This window comes from Helianthus annuus, chromosome 2 (assembly GCF_002127325.2).
Source record: "Helianthus annuus cultivar XRQ/B chromosome 2, HanXRQr2.0-SUNRISE, whole genome shotgun sequence".
Classification (NCBI taxonomy): domain Eukaryota; kingdom Viridiplantae; phylum Streptophyta; class Magnoliopsida; order Asterales; family Asteraceae; genus Helianthus; species Helianthus annuus.
This window is the reverse complement of record NC_035434.2, coordinates 4,292,991-4,320,308: the sequence shown is the minus strand read 5'-3', so window position 1 is coordinate 4,320,308 and position 27,318 is coordinate 4,292,991. Positions and strand designations below refer to the sequence as shown.

General features: G+C 34.6%; 3 protein-coding genes across 3 annotated transcripts; 2 read left to right on the top strand and 1 right to left on the bottom strand.

Moving 5' to 3' along the window:
• Positions 1–2,646: 2,646 nt before the first annotated feature.
• LOC110908374 (WD-40 repeat-containing protein MSI4) lies at positions 2,647–7,248 on the bottom strand. The gene is made up of 6 exons (XM_022153309.2): positions 7,159–7,248; positions 6,991–7,065; positions 6,802–6,869; positions 6,305–6,404; positions 5,645–5,753; positions 2,647–2,837 (listed from the first exon to the last, which is right to left on the bottom strand). The coding sequence occupies exons 1-5, from the start codon at positions 7,246–7,248 to the stop codon at positions 5,646–5,648; spliced, it is 441 nt and encodes a 146-aa protein (XP_022009001.1). The 3' UTR covers positions 2,647–2,837; position 5,645.
• Positions 7,249–13,739: 6,491 nt separating this feature from the next.
• LOC110908366 lies at positions 13,740–17,617 on the top strand. Its single transcript, XM_022153305.2, has 14 exons — positions 13,740–13,895; positions 13,990–14,257; positions 14,377–14,476; positions 14,578–14,705; positions 14,810–14,894; positions 14,999–15,131; positions 15,213–15,421; positions 15,557–15,677; positions 15,770–15,961; positions 16,059–16,127; positions 16,178–16,337; positions 17,161–17,241; positions 17,397–17,489; positions 17,595–17,617. Exons 1-14 carry the CDS (start codon positions 13,740–13,742, stop codon positions 17,615–17,617), a joined length of 1,818 nt encoding a protein of 605 aa, XP_022008997.2.
• A 6,088-nt stretch (positions 17,618–23,705) lies between these two features.
• Positions 23,706–26,465, top strand: LOC110908358. Its single transcript, XM_022153294.1, has 3 exons — positions 23,706–24,708; positions 24,801–26,230; positions 26,280–26,465. The coding sequence occupies exons 1-3, from the start codon at positions 23,706–23,708 to the stop codon at positions 26,463–26,465; spliced, it is 2,619 nt and encodes an 872-aa protein (XP_022008986.1).
• The last annotated feature ends 853 nt before the right edge of the window (positions 26,466–27,318 follow it).

Below are 27,318 nucleotides of genomic sequence, written 5' to 3'. Positions count from 1 at the left end.
ATAAACATAATAATAATCATTTTATTTCAAAACCAAGCATATGTTATTCTTGAATTAGTTAAAAAGAAATATCATTTTTTTTAAAGTAACATGTTGCTGGTTAGTGCTTACCCGGTGCTTGTTCAATATTTTCTCTAGAGTTAATTACTGTTTTCGTCCTTGAGGTTTGTCAAAAATAACGGTTTCAGTCCATTAGTTTAAAAATTGCGATTTCAGTCCATTAGTTTCATTTTCGTAACCATTTCAGTCCACTAACTTAACTCCATCCATTTATTTTGTTAACTTTGAGTTAATTAACTATTTCAGGGACAATTTGCGTCAGTTTTAGAAACACAGGTACTTAAGTGTAAACTCTAAAACATTAAAACATAAAAAACAGTAAATTTTAAAAAGTCAAAAAAATTCCAAAAAATCAAACAAATTCCAAAAAATTCTAAAAAATAATAAAAATTCTAAAAAATCATAAAATTCTAAAAAATCCAAAAAATCCGTTTCGGCGTGAACTGTTTCGACCCGAACCTTTTCGAGCTGAACCGTCCGTACCGTTTCGACCCGAACCGTTTCGACTCGAACCGTTTCGAGCTGAACCGTTTCGACGCGAACCGTTTCGACCCGTACCGTTTCGATCCGAACCTTTTCGACCCGTACTGTTTCGAAGCCGAACCGTTTCGAGCTGAACCGTTTCGAACCGAACCGTTTCAATCCGTACCGTTTCGAAGCCGTACCGTTTCAAGTCGTACCGTTTCGAACCGAACTGTGCCGTTTCGAACCGAACCCTTTCGAGCTGAACCGTTTCGAACCGAACCGTGCCGTATCGAACCGAACCGTTTCGAGCTGAACCGTTTCGAACCGAACCGTTTCGAGCTGTACCGTTTTGACGCGAACCGTGCCGTATCGAATCGTGATGTATCAAACCGTACCGGTTCGGCTTCAAAACGGTTTGGGTCCAAAGGGTTCGGTTCAAAACAGTTCGCATCGAAACGGTACGGTTCGAAACAGTACAGCTCGAAACGTTTCAGTTCGAAACGGTTTAGCTCGAAACGGTTCGGTTCGATACGACACGGTTCGGTTCGAAATGGTTCAGCTCGAAAGGGTTCGGTTCGAAACGGCACAGTTCGGTTCGAAACGGTACGGCTTGAAACGGTTCGGCTTCGAAACGGTACGGGTCGAAACAGTTCGGTTCGAAACGGTTCAGCTCGAAACTGTTCGGCTTCGAAACGGTACGGGTCGAAACGGTTCGGCTCGAAACGGTACGGGTCGAAACGGTTCGCGTCGAAACGGTTCGCGTCGAAACGGTTCGGACGGTTCAGCTCGTAACGGTTCGGGTCGAAATGGTACGGGTCGAAACGGTTCGTGTCGAAACGGTTCAGCTCGAAACGGTTCGAGTCGAAACGGTTCGGGTCGAAACGATACGGACGGTTCAGCTCGAAACGGTTTGGGTCGAAACAGTTCGCGCCGAAACGGATTTTTTGGATTTTTTAGAATTTTTATTATTTTTTAGAATTTTTTGGAATTTGTTTGATTTTTTGGAATTTTTTTTATTTTTTGAAATTTACTATTTTTTATGTTTTAATGTTTTAGAGTTTACACTTAAGTCCCTGTGTTTCTAAAACTGACGCAAACCGTCCCTGAATTAGTTAATTAACTCAAGGTTAACAAAATAAATGGATGGAGTTAAGTTAGTGGACTGAAATGGTTACGAAAATGAAACTAATGGACTGAAATCGTAATTTTTAAACTAATGGACTGAAACCGTTATTTTTGACAAACCTCAGGGACGAAAACAGTAATTAACTCTTTTCTCTATATGAAAGATAAAGTGTGGCTTAACCAAAACCCAATCTTGGGGGGTTCTCAACACCTACTTTATCTTGATATCTAATCTTTTATCTTCATGATACTTGAGCAGTTAAGTCCCAAGACTCGATTTGAATTTCTTTATCAAATGTCACAAAAGATACAAGATAGATTTTGATCATATCATATGCTTATGGTCATTGTATTTTTCTTTAAAGCATATTTCGAGTTTGATTCTTGAATTTCAATATTACAAATTTCAGGGGCGGATCCAAGGGGTTTTTGAGGGTTCCTAGGAACCCCCTTTGTTTAGAAAAAGTGGAAAAAAATAGTGAAAACCTTGTATGATTTGAAAAAAAAATAGTGAGAACTTTTAAGAATCTACCAAGAGGAACCGGTAAAAAAAAAAAAAAAAACAAAAAAACTCTGGATCCCGCACTGACAAATTTGGTCCCCACTATTCACTCAAGCGTAACATAAATGGTCTTTCAAGTATCTAAAATTAAAATTTACACCTTCTTCGTCGCCTATCTCTGCAACCTATTCCTGGAGAACTCGTTAACTTTGTTCCACCAGTATCCTCCCCCAGTTTCAACTCATCTCAGAACGTATTGCACAATACTAAAAGGAAGATTTCCTAGATGTTTTTGTTAGGACACGAATGAGCCTTTTATTTTCGTCATGTTAAGGTCAAGCTATCTGAAGCTGTATTTTGTATATTTATGGTCCTTAAACTACGAAACCCGCGCCAAAAAATGATGCATGTCATCTAGCCGTTAATTTAATTCTTTGATACATGTATTAATTATAAAACTAGAAATAAATAAAATCAGAACTTAAGTGCATATCTTAATATAAAGTTTTTAGATCAAACAATAGATATCCAAAACTAACACACAAGATAAAATAACCTTTAAGGCAGATTGCACCTTTTCTTACCAAAAGCAATCCGATTTTGCAGTTTAAGTTCAAAAGCTAACAACAACAGTCTACGATAAACAACCATACAATGAACTTAAGGTGATAATAATCTTAAGAACCTGATGAAACAATGGTTAACCGGGCAGGATTAACACACTGGTCTCGTCAAGAAGGGTTAATCCCTTCCTCTCGAGGATCGCTGGCTGGATCACCGGTGGTCGATCTCCTGCACAAGGAAACAAGCTGTGACTCGTAACAAGGAGGATGGAGTGGGGGGTGCTCCTTGTTACCACTCTCCGGCGTGAGAATCAGTAGTTTGCTTGGGAAGCAAAGTAAGATAGTAGTAGTAGTGAGAGAGTTGTGAAGAGATACCTCAAACCTGGTTTGGGGTTGGTATTTATAGCCGATGAGTGAAGGAGGAGATTGATGGATGGACTGACGACGTGATGCACCCTTGCAGGTGTGTCAGGCTTGTCGGTTGTGGAGGTTACGCCACGTCAGTCCATTGCTTACGTAGCTCTGACAGGTTACTGCCATTGGTGCCACTTGCACTGTGGTGTCAGTCCCACTTGTTGAGTGCATAGGATGCGGTGCAAGCCGCATCGCTGCATGCGGTAACGTCTGAAGTTACCGCGTCTCCTACTTGTGATCAAGAAATACGCGAGATGCGGTGCTGGCCGCATCGTCGTCTGCGGAGACTATTTGCCTGCATCCCTTGTCGTGACGAAAATGCCCATATGGTGCGGTGCCAGCCGCATCGATATGTTCATCTTCTTCTATGCTCAAGGTAAGGCTTCTCATCCTCTGACCGATTGGATTCGAAGGATGTGACCGCATGGGTGCGGTTCCTTTACTGGCGGGGGTTTGTTTGATGCGGGTGATGGTCGATTTGGGACCATACCCCTTCAAGTCCCCCCAGTCTAGTGTTGCTGCCTCGTGCAAGTTGCATGTGGGAGGAGCACTGGACTATAGTATGGGAAGGTAGTTGGCAGTCTGGAGAAAATTCTAGGCCAGATCGGGCTGGTGATCTGGTAGAGTCATGTGACGCCTCTTCCGTACCGGTGAAGGAATTTCGTTTGATGCGAAATTCTCAGCCGTTTTATGTCACCAGGTGGGTTGCCACCTGTTGTTGTGTTGAAGGTCTACTGGGGACCTTGTTAGTAATGCTGCACAAACTTCGAACCAACCTCTGAGATGGTGGTTCAAAGGTGTGCACATTCTTTCCACCTCTGAGAGGTGATCCTGTCTTCAAACCATTTATTGAAATGGTGCATGAAGAAGAAAAGAAACTTTGAACCAATCTCTGAGATCGGGATCCAAAGTAGTTGATGTTGTAAGTGCTTTGCTCAAGCTCTATGTTCAGCATCTAGTTATGAGATGACGATCCCTTTTTTGTTGGGTGTTCGCGTTCATCGTCATAGCTCTCAAGTAACCGCACGTCCTTTGCGGTTACCTCGTTGCGTCATTGTTGGCCATGTTTGGTCGAACAATGTAGATCTGTACTCTGGGTAAATAAACATGGCCATAGACAAGGGTATGCCCACCGTTGTTTATTCTATGCGGTCCATAGGCGGGCAAACAAAGTCATAAGCAGACTTGTTACCGCTGTTCGGACGCTTGCTGTTCGACAAGGGCTTGTTTAGAGCGCTTATCTGCGTTCTTTCTGGAGCCACTTTCCTTCACGCTCCAATACCGAGTTTGCCTTGAAGTAGCCTCGCTCAGTGATGTGGAGTTAGCTTTGCTCTTCCATAGCAACCACTCTGCGGAAGCTATGGTTATGTCCGTAGCTACTCATGAGTGTCTGCAGTTTTGCATTCCCATATTCGCTCGAAGTGGGTGTGTTGCTCGGATGTAGCTCTTGAAGGTTCAGGAGTCAAGGTTGCTGATGTGCGGTCGCGTAGATTCCCTTCCTTCTTCTTGCTGAAGAAGTTGTTCATGCACCCTCTGCGGTTGTGAACCGGACAGGAGGGATTTGAAGCTTGAAGAGAATGAAGGCAATGCGGTTTACTTGTTCCTGAGATGCGGTTCAGTCCAAAGAACAACGTTGGTTCTGAGCATCTGACACACCTGAACGGGCTCGTGTGTGTCATTTCCGCATACTCCACGTGTGCTCGTGGGTAGTGCGGATAGGTATTATACCCCTTTATAGTAACCGGGCAGGGTTAACACACTGGTCTCGTCAAGAAGGGTTAATCCCTTCCTCTCGAGGATCGCTGGCTGGATCACCGGTGGTCGATCTCCTGCACAAGGAAACAAGCCGTGACTCGTAACAAGGAGGATGGAGTGGGGGGTGCTCCTTGTTACCACTCTCCGGCGTGAGAATCAGTAGTTTGCTTGGGAAGCAAAGTAAGATAGTAGTAGTAGTGAGAGAGTTGTGAAGAGATACCTCAAACCTGGTTTGGGTTTGGTATTTATAGCCGAGGAGTGAAGGAGGAGATTGATGGATGGACTGACGACGTGCTGCACCCTTGCTGGTGTGTCAGGCTTGTCGGTTGTGGAGGTTACGCCACGTCAGTCCATTGCTTACGTAGCTCTGACAGGTTACTGCCATTGGTGTCACTTGCACTGTGGTGTCAGTCCCACTTGTTTAGTGCATAGGATGCAGTGCAAGCCGCATCGCTGCATGCGGTAACGTCTGAAGTTACCGCGTCTCCTACTTGTGATCAAGAAATACGCGAGATGCGGTGCTGGCCGCATCGTCGTCTGCGGAGACTATTTGCCTGCATCCCTTGTCGTGACGAAAATGCCCATATGGTGCGGTGTTGGCCGCATCGATATGTTCATCTTCTTCTATGCTCAAGGTAAGGCTTCTCATCCTCTGACCGATTGGATTCGAAGGATGTGACCGCATGGGTGCGGTTCCTTTACTGGCGGGGGTTTGTTTGATGCGGGTGATGGTCGATTTGGGACCATACCCCTTCAGAACCCTAAGAGTTCTGTTCTGAGGAGCAAGTGAGAATGTGAGATTTGAACTTATCCAGCTCGGTTATAACCTCCTCTTGTGGGCGATAAATTAAATCAATCATCCGCCATATCTGCACGCATTTGAATTACATATTAATAATATTGTATTAGGTTACAAGATTATAAACAGTAACTAGATAGTAGAGGTGGAAATTTTGACCCAAATGGCTTTATTCAAACGTTAGATTCTTCGTATTTTAATGACCATGTACTTGTACTCGTGTCTAATATGTGTTAAATAAGTAAAAAAGGACAAAATCATTTGAACCCATTTTGACTAGGTTTGACACAATGAGAAATAATCAGGTTTCAGGTGGTCGTGTTCAATCTTTTATATTAAGCAGGTCGTGTCCGGGTTGACCTGTTTAACCAATTTAAATAAACGAATCATGTTTGGGTTGTGACAAATTTAACCCATTTTAACTAACAGGCCGGCCGTCAACCCATTTAAATTTAGAATACAAGATTAACATGCCAACCCGTTTAACCCATTTGTACTTACAAGTTACAACCCATCAAGCCGTTAGGATAAATGGGATACACGTTTTTCAAGTTCATCAATTCAACCTTACAAAACTGCCACTCTGAGTCCGAGTTTTGAAATGTACTAGAAGTTACTCACCTGTAAGGTACCACCGCCACCAGTACTTTCATTGTCGTCAGATACACTAACGATTGTCCATGGATCATGTGCGTTCCAATGAAAATCAACCACCTTGTCCCTACATTTTACACAACCGCCGGTCACTTCATCTTGAAGAGCATATGTGAAAAAATAAATGTGACAGACTATGACTAAACCAAAGAGAAACAATATCAATACAAGTTACACAAATGCCATGATGCACTTCGTCTATTGTGTTTAACATAATGTGTCGTTTACAATTGCTAGTAACTAGTAAATATCCGAAGGACCCCTCAACAATAAAAATGAAAATGTTCGGCCCAGAAACCAATGCATGATATGGGAAAAAAGATTTATCAAAATTTTGCCAAAAATATAAGAACTTCGGTACCCGCTAAAAAAGAGAACAAAAGGATGAATATACTTATGAATAAGTGCTTATATTACACCAAAAAACAAACAACTAACTAATAAAAATAACGAGCTTTTTGTACCTGTGCCCAGAATGACGGAACAATAAGCCTTGTGCCGGTTTTGTGGATGGACCAGAAAGTTCCCCAATCTGCTCAAAAGCAAACATAATTGAAAAGAAAAGCAAAAAGAGCAAAACAAAAAGTACAGGTGACAATTTTCACCCGTTTGGTTATAAATGGGTCTTTGTGCGATAAAGATAAGATCAACACCTTATTATGATCCCAGATGTTCAAGACTCCATCTTCTGCCGAACTGCCAAAGACGGATGATTTGTCTGGAGACCACTGAAATATAAATATAATCGTAAGTATCTTTTAATGATGCAGAACTTCAATAAAAAAACATGTAATGAAAACAAAATTACTTTTGAGTTATACCTGTACACAAAGAACAGCGGCCTTGTGATTCTCAAATATGTGGATGGGTGATCCAATCCCATTTCCAGTGAGATTCCGACGATCAAACATGCGAATAGTGTTATGAAAAAAATTAATTGAATTAAGATCAGGAACAGTTTCTGTAGAATCCAGCTTTATGGTTCATACTTTAGTATGTAGAAATTTCTAACGAGCAAGTAATATAGTAAAAGGCAGTTTGTACGCGTTTTACCCTGTTAGTAAAAGATTTTCATCGCTCAGATTCCAATCAACACAGTGAAGATCAGCATTGTGCGCTTTCTCAACCTGCAAAAGAATTACAAAAGGGGAAAAAATAGATTTATGCATATATACAACTTATATCAAACAAAACATTTGCAAAACACAAAAGGGTATAGATACAAGAGTAATTGTTAAGTGTCTTTGAGTCAGAAACAGGTAATTTTTTTGCTCGAAACGAACCGGGTCGGGTTGTCCAGATCTTGGTTTAAAAAAGCGCGAAGCGCTCCGAAGCGTTTTGGTTCCAAAAGCTTTAAGCGAAGCTTCAAGCGCGAAGCGAGAGCTTCACGTATACAAAGCGCTCAAAATTAAAATATATATATATATATATATATATATTTATAGGATGAGGATCATTACAGAACACTAAGTATTGCGAGAACAAAAAGAACAACTCTAAATCACTAGATTTTATGATTTAAAGTTCATGTTTTTTAAATTTTATATTTCCTACATTCGTATGTATATTATATATGCATGGAAAACCTTATATTTTTATCTATACTTAGCCTACATACATGTAGGTAATTTAACCTACACAGAATGCACATATGTGTAGGTTATATAAAAAAATGAAAAATTTTCATATTTTATTTTAAATTCTAGTGTGAGAAATAATAAATATTCTATTGTAACATTTCCCTTTACTTTTTAGGTATTTAGGATTGAAAAAATGGGTGATTCGATTTGTTTTGCGTGTTCTCGCAATAATTAGTGTTCTGCATAGAACCCTCCCCTATATATATATATATATAGTACACATCAATATGACCTATTCTACTTGTTAATCAATAACAAACACAAAAACATGATTAAAAAACACACTTAACACATAAAAAACATAGTTAAAACATAAATATATATATATATAGTACACATCAATATGACCTATTCTACTTGTTAATCAATAACAAACACAAAAACATGATTAAAAAACACACTTAACACATAAAAAACATAGTTAAAACATAAATTAAAGTCGAAACACACTTAGGGTAAAGAAACAGGCCTCATTTAACCCTATTTAAAGACTGTTGGGCTTAAAAAATGGCCCAAATGTGACCTGATTGGGCTGAAGCGTCGCTTCAAACCATCATCGCTTCGCGCTTAAAGCTCGCTTCACAGCGCTTCACGTAATGTAACGCTTCAGACCAAAAAAAGCGATGTTTCCAGCGCTTCACGCTTAAAGCTCGCTTTAAGCGCGCTTTTTTAAACACAGGTCCAAACCCTTTTCTCATGTCTTTAACAAATGCATTAAATAGAAATACAAAAACTAAATTAGTTCAACAATAAATCGAATCTGGGAGATTGACTGCTTCATACGTAAACCAGTCAAAACAACAATATCTATATTCTATTTGAAAACATAATATGCACGCACCCGCTTACTTTATAAGGCCTTATTAGGGCACCCAAAAACAAACCGATTACAAGTAACAAAGTCAACTAACCATTGACTTTAGTCTTTACCTTGACAACTGGAGAAGAACCTGTTCTTGCATCCCACAGAATAAGACAAGAATCATCACCAACACTACATAATTCTTGTGCACTGCACCAAGGTCAACAGCAGTCAAACCAGCTTCCAGTTAGTCAGATCTATCATAATTCATAGATGATTTTTTTGATTGTGATAAAAGTTTATATTGAAAACGGATACTTTTCCATTATCATGGCAAACCTAATAGAGGCAGACCAAAGGTTACTGGTATTTATTTTTGTTGTTTTTGGTTTTGATAAACTGATACCGTGTTTCTAGTGTAGTGTACCGAACAACATCATTATGGATAGTTGTATTCATCTATGGTTTTGGTACCATTATATTTAGACAACATTGTCAGCAAAGATATATGAATATGAGTGCCATCGGTACCGACACCAATTTTCATTTTCGGTCAATGTAATACACATGTTGATTTCTATATTTATTGCACCGATGCTGTAACGAAACAGAGCGATGCCCATGATAACGTACCGCTGTAACGGAAGCTTAACCTTGTTGCATGTTAAAAAGTTAGCGTAGACAGTTGGGCCGAAGAACTAATGGGCTGAAGACATAAAGTGCGGCCCCAGCTATCGAAAAAAAAAAAGACAAATCTATATATATATATAAATGAGATGTGATTTGGGCTAGGTGGCATGGGATTTGGGACATTTTTGCTGATGTGGCAACCTCATTTTTGAGTTTAGGAGGGAATTCTCAAAAGCAATAAGCTTTCACGATTTGAACAAAATGGAAGCGGGATCCGGAATGTTGTGGGTCGGGTTTTCCATTTCCGAATTGACCTTTTGCATATATTCGGATCATTTATAAACTTTTTTATTTTCTTATCTCTCATTCATACCTACCTCAACTTTACCTTCTTCTCTCTACCTTAAGAACATTCAATCGGTTATCTTCTCACCATCTTTACAAAAATTAGGTCAAGATCAAAGGTAAATACGCTAAATTGAATCTAAATATTTGTTATATATTTTATGAATCAAGATCTGCTGTTGATTTTATGTTATTAATTTATATATAAAGTTAGGTTTATAAACATTGTTTGTGCTTCTATTAACTATTATTTGGTCTGATTTTTGAGGATCCGATCATAAATCTTGAATATATTTTGTTTCACTTTGTTGTTTATGTAGGATTCATATTTATTCTAATGTATTGAACATGCTTACTGTTGTTAAATAAAAACCGAAATCTAGATAAGATGTTTTACTTGATTGTTGATGATTGTTTCTTCTATCTAAATCAATAATTCCGTCATAACAATCGGAATACGGAAATTGTCAAGCAACAGAGGTTAGCTCAAACAACCTAATTTGTTTTTGTATATTTTTCCGTTATGTTTTATTTTTTAATTAACAATAATCTGTGTTAAAAAATTTTGAATTTTGGTTTAAAGATGATTAAATGTATATAAGCATAATTATCAAAATTTATGTTTTTGTAATTAATAGTCTGTTTATATAATTAGTCAATGTTTCTATAATTAATTTCACGTTTTATTTTTTTAACATATTATTTACTTCCTTTTGCAGTTATGGTTCCAATCAACTTTTCAACTTCTCTCCAATCTTATTCCAAGAATACCATCGGTTTCCATATAACAATCAATTTCTTTAGTCGATCTACATATATAGATGGGTTGACGTTCTTTACCGTCATCATCTACATCTACAATTCATTGAATCCATTCCTCAAGTTCAAATATCGCTTTACAATCTGTAAGTTTTTTTTGTTAAATTCATTCTTTAGTCTTTATTCATGTGTTTTTTCTTTTATGTTATGTGTTTAATGTATGTTTATGTTTATTTAACCCTAAGTCCCTTTGGTAGTTAACATTATTGAAATTTATGTTCATTTTTTTGTATTTAACATTATTTACACTGAACCCTATATCCGATTTTTATCAATATCTGTCTTTACTTTTTATATGAATTGATTTATAATAAGTTATATTTGATTATGTTTTTTAATAAGTTTGTGAATGTCATTCCAGATCCTTAATCCCATTAGCATTGTTATTTATGTTGATCTAAAGGAGATTTTTGATGCAGACTATTTCGTATGATTATGTTTATATGATTTTTTCAGTCTGATGGACTTTTTAGGTTTATGTTATACATGCGATGATTCTTATTGTCATAGAAATTTTTATTATTTGTTCAGTAATATATATTTTTATCATTGGTAACTTTATCTATATTTGATGATAGTATACTAGGTTTTATTATAATGAGGAATTTTTATTTAATTTAATTGTCACTGTAAATCATTTGGTAGCACATATTTTAATTCATCTGACGTGCTTTGTTTATGTAACCTCTTATGTAGGTATTTCATATGGCTGAAAGTTCATCAAGGTATTTCATTTTTAGAATCTGTCTTTTGTTTTCATTTTTTTTTTATCATGCTAACCTTAACATTTTACACTTGATTAACATCGTAATCTTTAAATCAGTTTCAGGGGACCCTGCTTCTGTAGGCACATGAATAAAGCAGACGAGTTTATTATGGTAAATGACAAATTATTAAATATCTTTTTTTTATTTTCTTTATCTTATTATTAAGTACAGTTTCTTATTATTGTATTGTTTATATTTTTTCCCTATAATAATAAATCATTTTGTTTTTTTATTAGTGTATTCCAGATGACGCTGCGTGCAAACTATGGGGTGTATATAAATGTCCTACGAATGTTGATATACACACAGAAGATGGCCGACTATTTAATGTTGGATTAAGCGCTTCTAAAGGAAAGATATTCTTTTTTCATGGTTGGTCCAAAGTTGTAGAACATTTACGACTAACCATAGGGTGTTTGGTAGTATTTAATCCTATAGATTCTACTACGTTTAAGTTAACATATTTCGTTGATGGGGTTAGTCATAGCACTTTTTGGACGTATCTGCTCCCTCCATCATCTCAATTTTATGTAAATAAGTTATATTTATATTTTTCATACTGTATTGATGTATTACTTTACTTATATTAAATTTACTTTTTGCTGATTTTTTTTATCATTCCCACAGGTCATTCCTGAATGTATCCTGCCAAAACACTATGATTATTCGTCAAATGATGTAATCTCTACTGCAATTACAGACAACAACACGTTTAACGTTCTCATTGAAACATCTGACGGAAAAGTAGGTTTTTTCCGTTGGTATTGACGTAATTGTTAGTCAGTTACAGCTGAAGGATGGTTGTTTTCTTTTTTTTTACAAAAGCTTTTGGTAATTTTTTCCATTTAAAAGTATTTGGGAAAAACGGTCTTGAAATGAATTTTTCGGATTTAGAGGTCGATGAGGTAAGTTACATATTGGTACATAATAATATATTTTATACATGTTAATTTAATTTCTGTTATTTATTTAATTGCAGACTGACGTTGCACCTATCGATGTTGAAAATGAAGTTGATGAAGTAATACATGGTGGTGTTCGTCATTTTGTTCGTATGGCTGATGATCGTTATTTTGTAAGTTTTATAATCTTTTTTTGTTTCTTTCTAAACATTGTTCTTTTATTTCATAATTTTTATTAATTTTATTTCCACAACAATACAGAGGATTCCAGATCCTGTTTCACGAATGGCTAGACTTGATGAAGGTTTAAGAGATATCACCGTTAGAGTTATGCATCTGGATCCGCCACAACAATTTACTAACGGTACCAGACGTGAAAGAAAAAACGATGGAGGATGGCGATATGCTTTAACCAATTGGAAGAAGTTCATGAAAGCTGCTGGAATTAAGGTCCGTGACAGGGTTCATTATTCTTTTGTTGAAAATGACCAGGTGTTGAGTGTTGATCTGGTTGTACCTTACGTTAGGCGTAGTCATTAGATATATGACATTTACGGCATGTTTTTTGCCTTCCATCTGTTACTTTTTAAGTTTTTATATGGTTTTTTTGGTTATTGACATTCGTTTTGGTTTTGAATTTTAAGTTTTTATATTTTTTCATATCTTAACTGTTCTTTTAACCAATCATTTTTGTCATCTCTTTCAAAATATATTGTATTTGTTTAACAGTTAATGGTCAAATTTAAAAAATCCTTGACAGATTCTAATGAAGTTAATAATTTATTAAAAAAGTAGATTAAACACACTTTTTTCTTAAACAATTAAGTATTTAAGATTAGTTAAAGTAATATGTATCCCATTTTTAATGAATAATGTATTTCTATATACATAACACTATGATTGTCAGTTTTTAAACTTGGATTATGCTTGGGAAATGATACAGTATAAGTTTTTGTCAACTATATTTAACATAAATAACCAATTTTATATTTATCATTATTATAGAAATTCAACTTTCAATTTGTATGTTGCAAATTCAATATTTCATTTTTTACCTTTCAAGTTATTAATCATATAATTTCGTCATTTCCAAATTCAAACCTATAATTATGTAATATCGTTTCATTCAAAAACATTTAGAAAAATCCAATAATCATAGTTGTGAAATGCTACATTATAATATATATAAAATTATATGTTATTTTAAAAAATATTTAAAATCGTATACGGAATCCCAGGGTATATAATTAACATGTATAGTTTCCATTTATTTAAATTTTCATAAATGTTAATTACATTTATCTAATTATAAATTATTTTGTTTTCTTATTTATTGTATTTTAAAAACGAGGTTTATTTTGATTACAAATATTAATATTATATTACTAAAAATAATACGTTTTATCGTTTTATATAAATAGATCAATTGTTTTCTGTTTAAGGCAAACTAATAGTTTATCAATACCCTACTCCTATATTGATTGCATCTTAGCTACAATGGAAAACGAAGGTCAGATAACCTTGTTGAACGATATCGATGCTCTTAGCACAAACTACACTATCAAGGTTAAAATTGTTAGTTTGTGGAGGAAGAAGATGAGAGCTAATGAAAGAGAGACTTATCGTATAGATATGATACTGATGGATGAAATGGTATATTGATGATTTATTCTTTTTTGTTTAAATTATACTGACTTTCATTTCATTTTAAGATCTCTTTTTTATGCTTTTATGTATTTACCGACAGGGTACCAAGATTCAAGCATCTTGCTTGCATAAGCTATTTTCAAAGTTTGAGAGGCATCTTATTGTTGATGAATGCCTTATCATAAAACGACCTTCTCTTGCTGCTAACACCACTTTTTTCAAGATTGTACCTAACAATCAGAAGTTATCTTTTTACTACCACACGTTTGTGGAAAAGTGCAAAAAATGGGAGGGTCCGCAATATGTTTTCAATTTTGTTGATTTTAATGATGTTCTATCACAGAAAATAAAGGAGGGTACAACAGTAGGTATGTAGCTTTTTAATTAATTTTTCATACTTTATATACCATAATATTTGTTTTAAGAATTTTTATGTTTTTTTTAATGTTCTTATATATGCTGACATGTATTTTTTATTTTTTGGTAGATTTCATTGGTTATGTTTGTGTTTGTTATAACATCGAGGATACGAACAAAAAGGATGGTAGTAAAGGGAAACGCGTTAATCTTAAGCTTCAAGATATTGAGTAAATTTTTTTCTTAAATTATATGATTGTTATTCTATATTAGGCTTTTAAAATTACAAAATGTTGTTAAACTTATAATTTTTTGTTATAATATTTTTTAGAGATGTTCAGATCGATTTAACTCTTTGGGATGATTACGCTAAGGACATGTATTCTTACATGGTTAGTGAAAAGCGTGAAGCACATGTTGTCGTTGTTGTCCATTTTGGTGCTGTTAAGACATACAAAGGTATTTATTTCAAACCACTTTACTTACCTCATAGTACACTTTATTTAGATGTTGTTACTTTATATATATTTTATTTAATGTTTACTTTTTTTACATTACAATAGGTAAATGGGGTTTGTCTAATAACTTTGATGGTTCACGACTTTTCATTAACGACAACTTTGATGATATGCTATTGTTTAGGCAAAAGTAAGTCATATTATATAAAATATTTATTTATTGATTTCATCATTTTGTTTTTTATTTTATTTTTTTGTTTATTGAACATTTTTTTTATTCAAACTGTTCAATAGGTTTCTTGCAAAACTTGCTGCTTCAACTGAGTCAAGTAGCCATGCTGGGTCATATATCATGTGTTCTGTCGAAGATGAATTTTTAAAGAACGATGTTTTTTCACCAATTGCTTATCTTGGATCAATTATAGAGGTTATCATTAACAATTCATATGTTATATTTTAAATTTTATCTAAATTTTATTCTAATTGTTGTCTTTTGTTATGTAAACAGCCAAAGAAAGTTGTTGTTGTTGGAACTATCGTTGCAATTGTTTCAGATAAGATGTGGTATTATGATGGGTGTAACTATTGCAAGTCCAAGGTTGAGCAAAAGTTTGAAACATATGATAAGGATGATGGAACAAGTGATGTTAAAGATGAGAAGTTGTATCAATGTTCTAACAAGGATTGTAATGGTAAAGAAGTTTTCCCGTTGTCCAGGTAAAATGTTTTTTATTCCTACTTCAACCTATTGTTCTGATCTACAACAACGACGTAGGTCGTTTGTTTATATATTCATAAATATATATGTATATATAGATATACTTTTTTAAATATTTAATCTATGTTTTAAAGGTTTAAAATACCGGTTCGTGTTCAAGATTCAACCGGTACGGTGACACTTACATTGTTTGATCATGAGGCGATGAAGTTTGTTGGTAAAACTGCAAAGGAACTTATAGAAATTCAGGACGAGGTTATTTTTATTTATACTTTATATTAAATATTAGTTGTAATTAAAATTTTATATATTTTTCATAACGACACCGTATATTTTGTAATATATAGTTATTGAAGTCGAATGAGAATCCCGGAGAATATCCAGTTGAATTTGAATCATTGCTAAACCTAAAGTGTGCTTTCGTGATTAAAGTAAGTGACTTTAATATTGTCAATGCTGTCGAGAATTATGGAATCTCAGTTGTTACCACTGATGAAGACATCTTGGATAAGCTGAACAAAAAATTCAAAATTGACCAAGTAAGCTTACGTTTTGTAAATGTAGATATACATTTACTTTCATAACTGTTTAAAATATCTTCAAGTAATTTTCTTTTGTTTTCTCATATTGTTACAGCTTGATGTATCTGATTCTTTTGGTATGACTCAGTCTGAGCTCCAAGCTACTGGTGGTGACAGTTTTAAGGTATTAAATTTAAAATTAACTTATATGTAATTTTAATGTTGTCTTAGCAGATTTATTTTTATTTCTTTAAGGATGCGGATTCTTACACTGGCGATAACACCACACCTGTGTCAAAGGATTACGTGTGTGACTTGAAGCAACCATCTTCTGATATGAAGCGTAACCTGGATGATGTTTATTTGAATGATGAGGGATTGGGGTCGTCAGCGAGTAAGCCTCGCATGTGTGTTGAGAAGAATGCTGTTGACGAAGATCTAAGCAACAATTGATGAAGGAGATTTGTCAAAGGGTGGTTTTAATAAGAAACAAATTATTTGTTATTTGAGTATTGGATTTTTTTTCGTTATGCTATGACTAATTTTATGTTTAAAGACATTTTCTGTTTTGAGGTATTTATTATGACATATTCATGTTTGATGTAATATTTTTTATTGTCAATGATGTTTTGTTATATTCGTTATTTTACTAGAGTACGTTGATTACTTTAATTTTTTTAATTTAATCATCCGAAAACATAAACATAACTAAATCAAACTTAAATTTTACCTTTAACATTTATTAATTGTTTCTCATCAAATGAACATTTACCATTTATAGTTATATATGATTTAATATTCAATTACACCTTTAAACTTATTTTAAGTAATATTGTAATTATGTCAAATTTTTCTTTTCAGTTACATTTCTATACTTATTTATAGAAAATCGTATTTTTAGCAAATTTAATCAAACACCAATAAATGTAAGATTATTTTCATATTTAATGTGATTAACTTTCTTCCAATTCATTTTACCAATTTATATTATTCATTCCATAAATAACTAATACCATAGTTCTATAAATTCGAATACTTCATAGACTTTCAAAAAGCATCTCATGGTTATGTGAATTTGCATTCTCGAGTTCCTTATACGGTTGAAACATTTTATTAATCACTTTTTATATTTCCAGTATTTTTTTAGGTATTTTGTTATAATTTTATTCATTCATGCATTTGTTTTTCATTTTAAACTTATATGGTTTTTGTTGTAGTACTCTGTGGTGTTAACAAAATGCAGAATACGTTTAAACAACTTACTTCATATTCTTCTGAACGTCCACACCCTGGCATCGGTAATAAGTGTACGTGTTTTCATACTTTTTACTTCTAATATAGAAAATGTTATTCAACTTTGTTTTCGAAATCTTTTTATACTTTAACAACTACATTTTCCTGCAATATCAATTGTACATTTATTTGTACTTTTTTACTTTTTTTTTCTTTGTAGCTGACGAAGGTAAGTATAGACGTTGGTTAAGAAAAATATATCTTGATTATAAGAAGTCAAAATCAACAGCACTTCCGGCTTATTTTGTTAGAGGTAATTTTTTTTCATTTATATATTCATATATGTTTTTAATACATTTATTTATATTGTTTACTGTTATAAATCACATATTTATAAAATCGATATTACATATAACAGATTGTAATAACCAAAACCATTGACTTTCATACCTCATTTTATTTTTAATCAAAGAAAACATTAAAATTGAATATCTTATTCAAACATAGTAAATATTTATTATTCGTAACAAACAAGACATAACACAAATTATCCAAGAAGACTAATTATTCAATTTCACCAATCGTGTTATCTTCTTACATTGCCTCATATTCTTTGTTATTCTTCTGATTCGAACCTGGAGGAAAATATTCCTTATAAAGTTCTTTATTTAGTGACGCGCAATCCTCCCATAATCTCTCCTGCGTCCATAAGTTTCGGATAATTTTAAAGTAAGAATCAACAATGTAAGTGTACAAGTAATTTAAATATGAATGTAAGTAAAAGACAAGTATAATATCTTACCAGATATTCTTCAACATAGTTAACATGTAAGGACATAAACTGCCATGACGATAGCCCTTCATTCCATTGTCGACATACACATTTGTACTGATCAATGGATCTACCATGGAGTCGAATTAAGATTTCAAACAATATAATATCGAAAGGAATATAAACCATTATGTCAAACTTCAAACCTATAGTTGATGATGGTATGTATACCCTTTATATAATAGTTTTAGTTCGGTCCAATTGAAATAAAAAACCAATATTTATTAGATTATTGTAATTCTGTTATAAATGGAAATGTTGAATCTAAATATGTTTATCATTATAAGGGTACACGGGGTGGTCCGTTATACCACCCCTATAACGCGTTATAGTAAAACGCTACACCGCCGCCTCCCCTCTTTCAACGCGTGATAAAGATAACGCGTGGAACAGATAACGCGTTGAAGATGACATGACCGTTTGTATTTTTGACCGTTTGGCACAAATATTACCGTTTGGAGGTTTAAATTTTTGAGAGGTTTTTTATATAAATCATTCCCCCACTCAAATAAATCAAATAACTCTCCAATTCAACTTCAAAATTTTACATCTCAATCTAAATAATTTTACAACACACATGGAAGGTTCAAGCAAGAGAGGTGGGGGTTCGAAAAAAAAAGGTTCGGGTACGAAGAAAAATCCCGTAAGACCCAAGGTTCGAGCGAATCTTGGTGAGCCCGCTCGATTTAGGTTGCAAGACGAACCCGGCCAAGTCCCACCCTTTCAAACCCAACAATATCCACCCTTTCAAACCCAACAATATCCACCCTTTCAATCGCAAACGCACCATAACCAACCGTTCGTTCCACCGTTTCAACCTCACCAATTTCAATCGCAAACGTATCAAACCCAACCCCACACACTCGACCCTCTACTAGAAGACAACACCCTCATTCATCATTTTGCAAAAGCGTGGAATGGACCACGTGAACCACAACCAAGTCTTGACGAGGACGAGGAAGAGGAAGAGGAAGAAGAAGCGGAGGAAGAAGAAGAGGAAGAAGAACAAAATGTTGAGGTTCAAGAAATCGTTCCAATCGGCCGACAACCTTGGACGAGCGAGGAGGAGGTCTCGTTGACGAAGGCGTATTTGCACATCTCGGAGAATAGGAAACACGGGAACGAGCAACGAAGGGATGCGTTTTGGAGACGGGTTATTAATCATTTTATGAAACTTCCCGGTGCAAGGGTCCGAAACATGGACAAAATGACGTCGAAGTGGACGGATTTGAACGGGAAAATTAGCAAGTTCAACGCTTGTTTCATTCAAAAGGTATGTTTTTTATTAACAAAAAAGTTAAAAAAAACAGTTTTATTTAAAAAAACTGTTTATAAAAAAAACAGTTTTTTATAAAAAAAACAGTTTTTTTATAAAAAACAGTTTATAAAAACAGTTTATAAAAAAAACAGTTTTTTTTTATAAAAAAACAGTTTTATATAAAAAACAGTTTATAAAAACAGTTTATTAAAAAAAACAGTTTAAAAAAAACAGTTTATAAAAAAACAGTTTATTTAAAAAAAAACAGTTTTATAACATTTTATTTTTTTTGTAGAGCCGAAACCCACAAAGTGGAGCGAGCGAGGCGACGATCATGCAACAAGCCATCGAATTGTATTGCACAACGTACCATAAGAGAACTTTTCCACACGTGGCGGCATGGGAAGTTGCGAGACATCACCCGAAGTGGGTCCCCGTTGAGTTGGTTGACACGCGTGGTCCTACGGCTCCAAAAAATCGAGGCGGTTCGAAAAGATCAAAGACATCCGATTCGGGGAACTACACGACTTCCGCGTCGGATAACTTGCCCCAAATGAACTTAAACGACGAGCCTCTAGACGAACCCGATCAACCCCTTGACGAGCCCGTTGAGGAAGATACACCCACAAGGCCACGACGCAGACGAGGTGGTGATTCGTCAAGCAAAGGGAAGGAGGCGGTGGCGGAGTCGATCTTTAGAATCGAAGAGGAGAAAATGACCCAATTCAAGAAGGCCGAACAAAGAAAAGAAACAATGATGACCCTAAAAGTTGAACGGGAGCAGGCGTACAAGGAACACTTGAAAACGATCGAAAGACAAAATGATTTAAAAATCTTGTGTGAAAACCACGCCCATCTCGACGAACCGTTCAAGTCAATTGTCATCGAACAAAAGCGCGCGATTTGCGCAAAGTGGGGTTGGGAGATGCCATCGGTTTAGTTGTTTTTTTTTTATTTGGTTATGTAATTTTTTTTTAAAGTTTAATGAAATTTATAATTTAGTGTTTTATTTTTATTTTCTAATTTTAAAATAAAAATTAAAAAAAAATGGGAGTGATAGAATTCCATCACTAGTGATTCCACCCCTCCTACATTTCTATCACTAGTGATAGAAATATGGTTGATGACATGTCATGATTTGATTGGAGAGTGGGAGTGATAGAATCCATCACTAGTGATTCCACCCCTAGTCCCCTAAGTCAAATATTGAGCAAACATACTTATTTAAGGCAACCTAATTTCTTACATTATTAAACGAAATAAGATTTTATTTTTAATAATTGATTTGTTATTTAACGAGATGTGTAACAAATAATTATTTTAATTAAAATACTAAAGAACCATATGTCAACATTTATTCATTTTTCTATTTTACTATTTCAGCTGTTCAGGCTAAACACAAGCGGAAGTTAAGAAAACTATACCTTGATAGTAAGAGATCAAGGATTAGTAGAAATTTGATTTCTAAAAGTGGATGCTCAACGTCTTCATCATCAACACGTTTTTTTAATAACAAAGAGAATTTAACTCCCAATTTTTCAATACCAACATTTACTACCCAATCATCAACTCTTATACCGACACGTAAGTTTACTTTTAATATTTAGATAATGTTATAGACTTCACATTATGGATTTACTTTGTCAACTGCAATTCTGTGATATTACTTTTTATATTATGTTTTTTATATCCTATTAGGTAATCATTTAGATTCCTTGGTTAACGTAACATCTTCCATTATTACCTCTTCTACAATGAAGAAGAAAGGAAATGTACTACAAGATAAGTATACAACACCCAACCGTACACCGTTTGCAAATATAGAAAACATAACACCAGGTAATCATAGCCAATAACAAGCACTTACTACTTTGTGATTTTTCATATTTTGTTTATTTTTTATACCAAAAAGATGTCAACAAATAATTTTCTAAATAATTATTTTGTATTATCATATTTTTTTTCCTGAATAGGAAATAATTCTAAATCGTCGAGAAACGTACCTTTATCATCGGGGGCAATTTCAAGTAAAAATATGAGGACAAATGTTTTGCAACATTCTTCAACATCAGTACCACGTATGATGCTGGCAAACAAGGAAAACATGACACCACTGTCGTGTATTACAAACATACGTACGCAAGTTCCGAGTGTACCATATTGTTCTAATGCTATGTCTTCTTTGAATCCTATATCACACGGTAAATGTTACAATTATATTCTTACATACATTATTATTTGTATAATTCATATACTTAACCAAAAAGTATTTTTTCTTTGTTATGTAGATAATATTGCAAGCTCATCAACTTTACCATTGAATGACTGCTACTCTTTTAATCCTCCAATAACCAATAAACGTAACACAAGATGTTCGATCTCCGAAATTACCTCGCTAAAAAGATGTCTTCTGGAAAGCGTAGACTTATTCATAAACCAATTGAAATAGAAGCCATACCAATGGCTCCTCTTGATTCTGATGATGAAAATAATATTCACGAGGTTGTTGTAGACGCCACCAAAGGCGTATCCAAAGGTAAGTTAGTAATGTTAGTCATATTTTTTTTCATATTTTAAATGTCCTACACAATTATTCAATTTGTGTTTAATGTTCGTATTTGTGTTTATTGTTCAGATTACGTTGACCATGGTGACCAATCACTTACGTGTGGCTTATGCTTTGCAAAGTTATGGGCTACCGAAGGTGGAAAGGGTCGCATTACACCTCAAAAACAAACATATAGCTTATGTTGTGGATATGGTAAAGTTGACTTGCCTGAATATAAAGATTCTCATCCATCTTATCAGATGCTTTTTTTTCTCTTTCGATCAAGAAAGCAAGTTTTTCTTAAAGAATATAAGACGTTACAATTCTATGTTTTCCTTTACTTCAATGGGAGGAAAAGTAGATACTAAAATAAACAAAGGAAATGCTCCATATGTTTATAGAATCAGTGGTCAGAATGCACATAGTATGGGTAGTCTTCTTCCTAAGGAGGGAGCCCAGCCAAAATTCTCACAACTTTATATCTATGATACTGAGAATGAGCTTGCTAATAGAGAGTTGTTATTTGGGTAAGTATCTTTTTTGGTTATGTTTCTTAATGTTATGTTATAACATGTAATACTATTTTTGTTCATTTCAATGTTTAACACGGTAATTAACAATCTATCATTTATTTACAGAGATTCTACAAGCAAAGCATCTTTAAGGGCAAAGGAACTTGATGCTAAATTTATAAAGTTTCTTACCAACATGTTAGATTCTACGAATATGCTGGTAAAAACTTACAGAATGGTACGCGACCACCTCCATGAGAATCCTAACGTTTCCCTTAGGCTACGGTTAATCTCACAGAGCGATCGTGACGGAAGGACATACAATTTACCTACGTGTTCTGAAGTTGCTGCTTTAATAGTTGATGAACCTGATCTCAAGATAAAAGTCGTGATATTATTGTTGAAAAGCGTTCAGGAGTCCTTAAGCGTATTAGCGAGTTACATCCTTCTTACCTTGCTCTCCAGTATCCGATTCTTTTTCCGTACGGAGACGATGGCTATAGGATTAATATTCCTCATAGGGAATTTGGTCCTAACACAAAGAAGACAAGACCAACTTGCACTATGAGGGAGTTTTTTTCTTATAGAATTCAGGATAGACATAACAAGTTTTCTCTAATTCTTAATGCAAGAAGGTTGTTTCAGCAGTTTTTAGTCGATGCCTACACAATGATTGAAAGTGAGAGGCTCAACTTCATACGTTTTCAGCAAATCAAACTGAGATCTGACTCGCTTAACAGTCTTAAAAATGTTCAAGAGGTTGGTCAGAGTGATTTGAATCATACCGGACAACCTGTTATATTACCGTCATCGTTTACTGGTGGTTCTCGATACATGATGCAAAACTATTTGGATGCTATGGCGTTATGTCGGAATTATGGGTATCCTGATTTCTTTATCACTATCACATGTAATCCGAAATGGCCTGAAATTGTTAGATTTATTGGTGACTCATCAATTAAGCCAGAAGACAGACCTGACATACTTTGTCGATTGTTTAAGATGAAACTCGATGAATTGATAACTGATTTGAAGCAAAAAAAAAATTTGGTGATATTAATGCAGGTATGTAAAATCGATATCCACTTTTAAGTTATTAATTGTTTTTGTATTTAACATTCCTTTTATCTACTATATTTAACTCATTGTTTTTTTTTTTTGTAGTTGTTTACACAGTTGAGTTTCAAAAGCGTGGTTTGCCACATGCGCATATTTGCTTATTTATGAAAGCTGATCATAAGCTTCCTACGGTTGAACACATTGATCCATTTATCTCAGCTGAAATTCCTGATAAAAATGAGGATCCTGAATTGTATTCTCTTGTGAGTGACTTTATGATTCATGGTCCTTGCGGACATGCCAACAAGAAATGTCCATGCATGGTTGGGAACCGTTGTTCTAAGAACTTTCCAAAGAAGTTTTTGGAATCCACTTCCATTGATTCTGATGGATTTCCCGTTTATAGGAGAAGAGATTCTGGTCACACGGTTGTGAAGAAGGGTGTTACTTTGGACAATAGGAATGTAGTTCCATACAACAAAAAGCTTCTTAAAAGGTACCAGGCGCACATCAACGTCGAGTGGTGCAATCAGGCGGGTTCAATTAAGTATTTGTTTAAATATATTAATAAAGGACCTGATCGAGCCACGGTTGCTGTTTTTGATTCAGACAGAGGTCCAGATGAGGAGATCCCAAAAGATGAAATTAAAGAATATTACGAAGCTAGATATGTTTCCGCATGTGAAGCAAGCTGGAGAATATTTGCCACTGATGTTCATTATCGGTATCCTTCTGTCATGAGATTACCTTTTCATCTTCCAGGACAACAAAATGTTGTATTTAGTTGTGACGACGATATTGAGGATGTCTTACACAAACCTCAAGTAAATTCATCTATTTTCTTAGAATGGATGAAGATGAACAATTCTAAGCCTGAAGCAAGAGAACTTACTTATGTTCAGTTTCCTTCAAAATATGTGTGGAAGTTAAAAGATCGTTGCTGGCAGCCACGTCAAAATTATGTTGTTATTGGGAGAATATATTCTGCGTCTCCTTCTCTTAGTGAGGCTTATTATCTAAGAATTCTTCTTACCAAGGTTAAAGGACCAAGATCATTTGAAGAAATCAGAACATATGAAAGTGTTGTTTATCCTACTTTTAGGGATGCGTGTTATGCACGTGGCCTGTTAGATGATGACAATGAATATATCGAGTGTATTAAAGAATCCAGTTTCACTGGGAACGGTCATTATCTTCGTTCTTTGTTTGGAACACTACTTTTGTCTAATACGCTTTCAAGACCTGAAGTTGTTTGGGAGAAAACGTGGGAGCTAATGTCCGAGGACATTTTATACAATATGCGTAAAGATACTGGCATGAGCGGTATGTTTTTTTTTATCCTTTTTGTTATATTTTGTTTATGTTATATTAACAAATTGTTTTGTTATATTAAATGTTTTTTGTTTTCATTGTAGGATTCGTTGTATCAGATGAACGTTTAAAGAATATAACATTGACCAAAATCGAAAAATTTCTTCTTCGTAATGGATCCAGCTTGCACAGGTTCTCAACGATGCCTTATCCTAATAATGACTATCTAATGACCGAGAGCAACCGTTTGATAAATGAGGAGCTTTCTTTTGACACTGATGAACTTAGGGGTGAGTTCAATAATCTTCACAGCTCTCTAAACGAAGATCAAAGAGCAGTGTATAATGAAATTATGAATGTTGTTCGAAGTGGAAAGGGTGGTGTGTTTTTTGTGTACGGTTATGGTGGTACGGGCAAGACTTTTTTGTGGAAAACTTTAGGTGCATCCATTAGATCCACTGGACATATCGTTATTAATGTTGCTTCAAGTGGTATTGCATCTTTGTTGCTATCACGAGGTCGTACTGCTCACTCACGATTTCATATTCCTATTAATCTCAATGAAGATTCGGTCTGCCATATCAAGCCTAATACTGAAGTCGCTAATCTTCTAAACCAAGCCAAGTTAATTATTTGGGACGAGGCACCGATGGTACACAAACATGCTTTTGAGGCTCTTGATCGTACAATGAAGGATGTTTTGAGTGTATTTGATTCACGAAATTCAGAACTTCCATTTGGTGGAAAAGCTATTGTCTTTGGTGGTGACTTTAGACAAATCCTACCTGTTGTACAAAATGGAAGCAGGCAAGATATTGTAAACGCATCTTTATGTTCATCCCACATCTGGTCCAATTGCAAGGTGTTAAAATTGACAACCAACATGCGTTTATCGGTAGGATCCAGTAGCTCAAACATCGAGGAAATAAATCTATTTGGTAAATGGCTTCTAGAGATTGGCGAAGGCAATGTTGGTGATTCTAACGATGGTGATTCTAATATTGAAATACCTGATCATCTTTTGATAACTGATGAAAATGATCCGATTCAAGCTTTGATTGACTTTGTATATCCTTCAGTTTTGGATCGTTTTAAAGACCGTGACTACTTTTCTGAAAGAGCTATACTCGCTCCTAAGAATGAAGTTGTTCATGATATAAATGACCGTTTGCTTGCTTTGTTTCCGGGTGAAGAGGTAGAGTATCTTAGCTCTGATAGTTTATGTCCTACTGAGGAGATTAATGATCCGTTACATCAAGATTTATATAATCCAGATGTGTTAAACAGTGTGAAAGTTTCTGGATTACCAAATCATAGATTGGTATTGAAATTGGGTGTTCCGGTAATGCTTTTGAGGAATATTGACCAGCAAAACGGTTTGTGCAATGGTACGCGTCTTCAAATCACACGTCTTGGTAAACGTGTTATCGAGGCTGAGATATTATCGGGAAGTAATGTTGGTTCAAGAACTTACATCCCAAGAATTAGCATGATACCATCTGACAAAAAAAATACCCTTCAAGTTTCAACGAAGGCAGTTTCCAATAACCGTATGTTTTGCGATGACTATTAACAAAAGTCAGGGACAATCTCTATCCAGAGTTGGTCTATACCTTAGAGACCTCGTGTTCTCACATGGTCAGCTTTATGTTGCTTTGTCGAGAGTAAAGACTAAGGATGGCGTTAAGGTTCTAATATTCGACAAAGATGGGAGACCAACAAACAAAACTGCAAACGTGGTTTACAAAGAAATTTTTGGGAAATTGTAGCTTAAACTTATGTTATGTACTTGATTTATCCTAACATCAATGTTATAGTAAATGTTTTTAATAGTTATTTTTTCGTATATATAGATGTTGTCATTTATATATTTTCTAATTTTCAGGTTAATAATATAAAATTTTGTTATTTGAATATACTTAACCTCATTGTTATATCCCTATAAGACGATATTTCTATGAATTAAATATAACATATAAACAAAAACTAGAACAAGTTGATATTTATAATCACGGTTACATACTAGAAGTCCATAATACATAAAGATGTTAACTAGAAACATGTTAACCTACTAGAAAACAACTTTTAACAACAAATAACTTACTGTATCTTCCTTCATTAGCCAAAATTACCATATATGATGGTCAAAAGTGTTTCATACTTTGAAACATCACCTCTAGCTGAAAACACCAGCATGGAACAAAACACATATATCCGGAAAGTACTGGAACTTGCAATGATCACCTTCTTGTATGTTGTTATCTTTTAGCCATTTTGCCCAGCCTTTCACAACGTACTTGATACTGTTTTTATTTGGCTCCGGCCTAACATCATGTTTTGTCTCCACATTTTGCCTGTTGGCGATCTTAACTTTCAATGTTTCGTCAATTCCTGTGATCCGTGCTACTTCAACTGGTATGCGCTATAAGTTAGAAAATATAACAATAATTTCCATTAATGATGTTGAGATATTTGAAAATACCATAGTTAACCAAATTATAAAAACATATTTCACATGTATTAACATTTACTTTATGTTGGAACTTACAAAGCGTTTCGTGTATGGCACAACAAATATAAGTGGACCGATATCATCATCATCAAACTCATCTGATTCAGCCG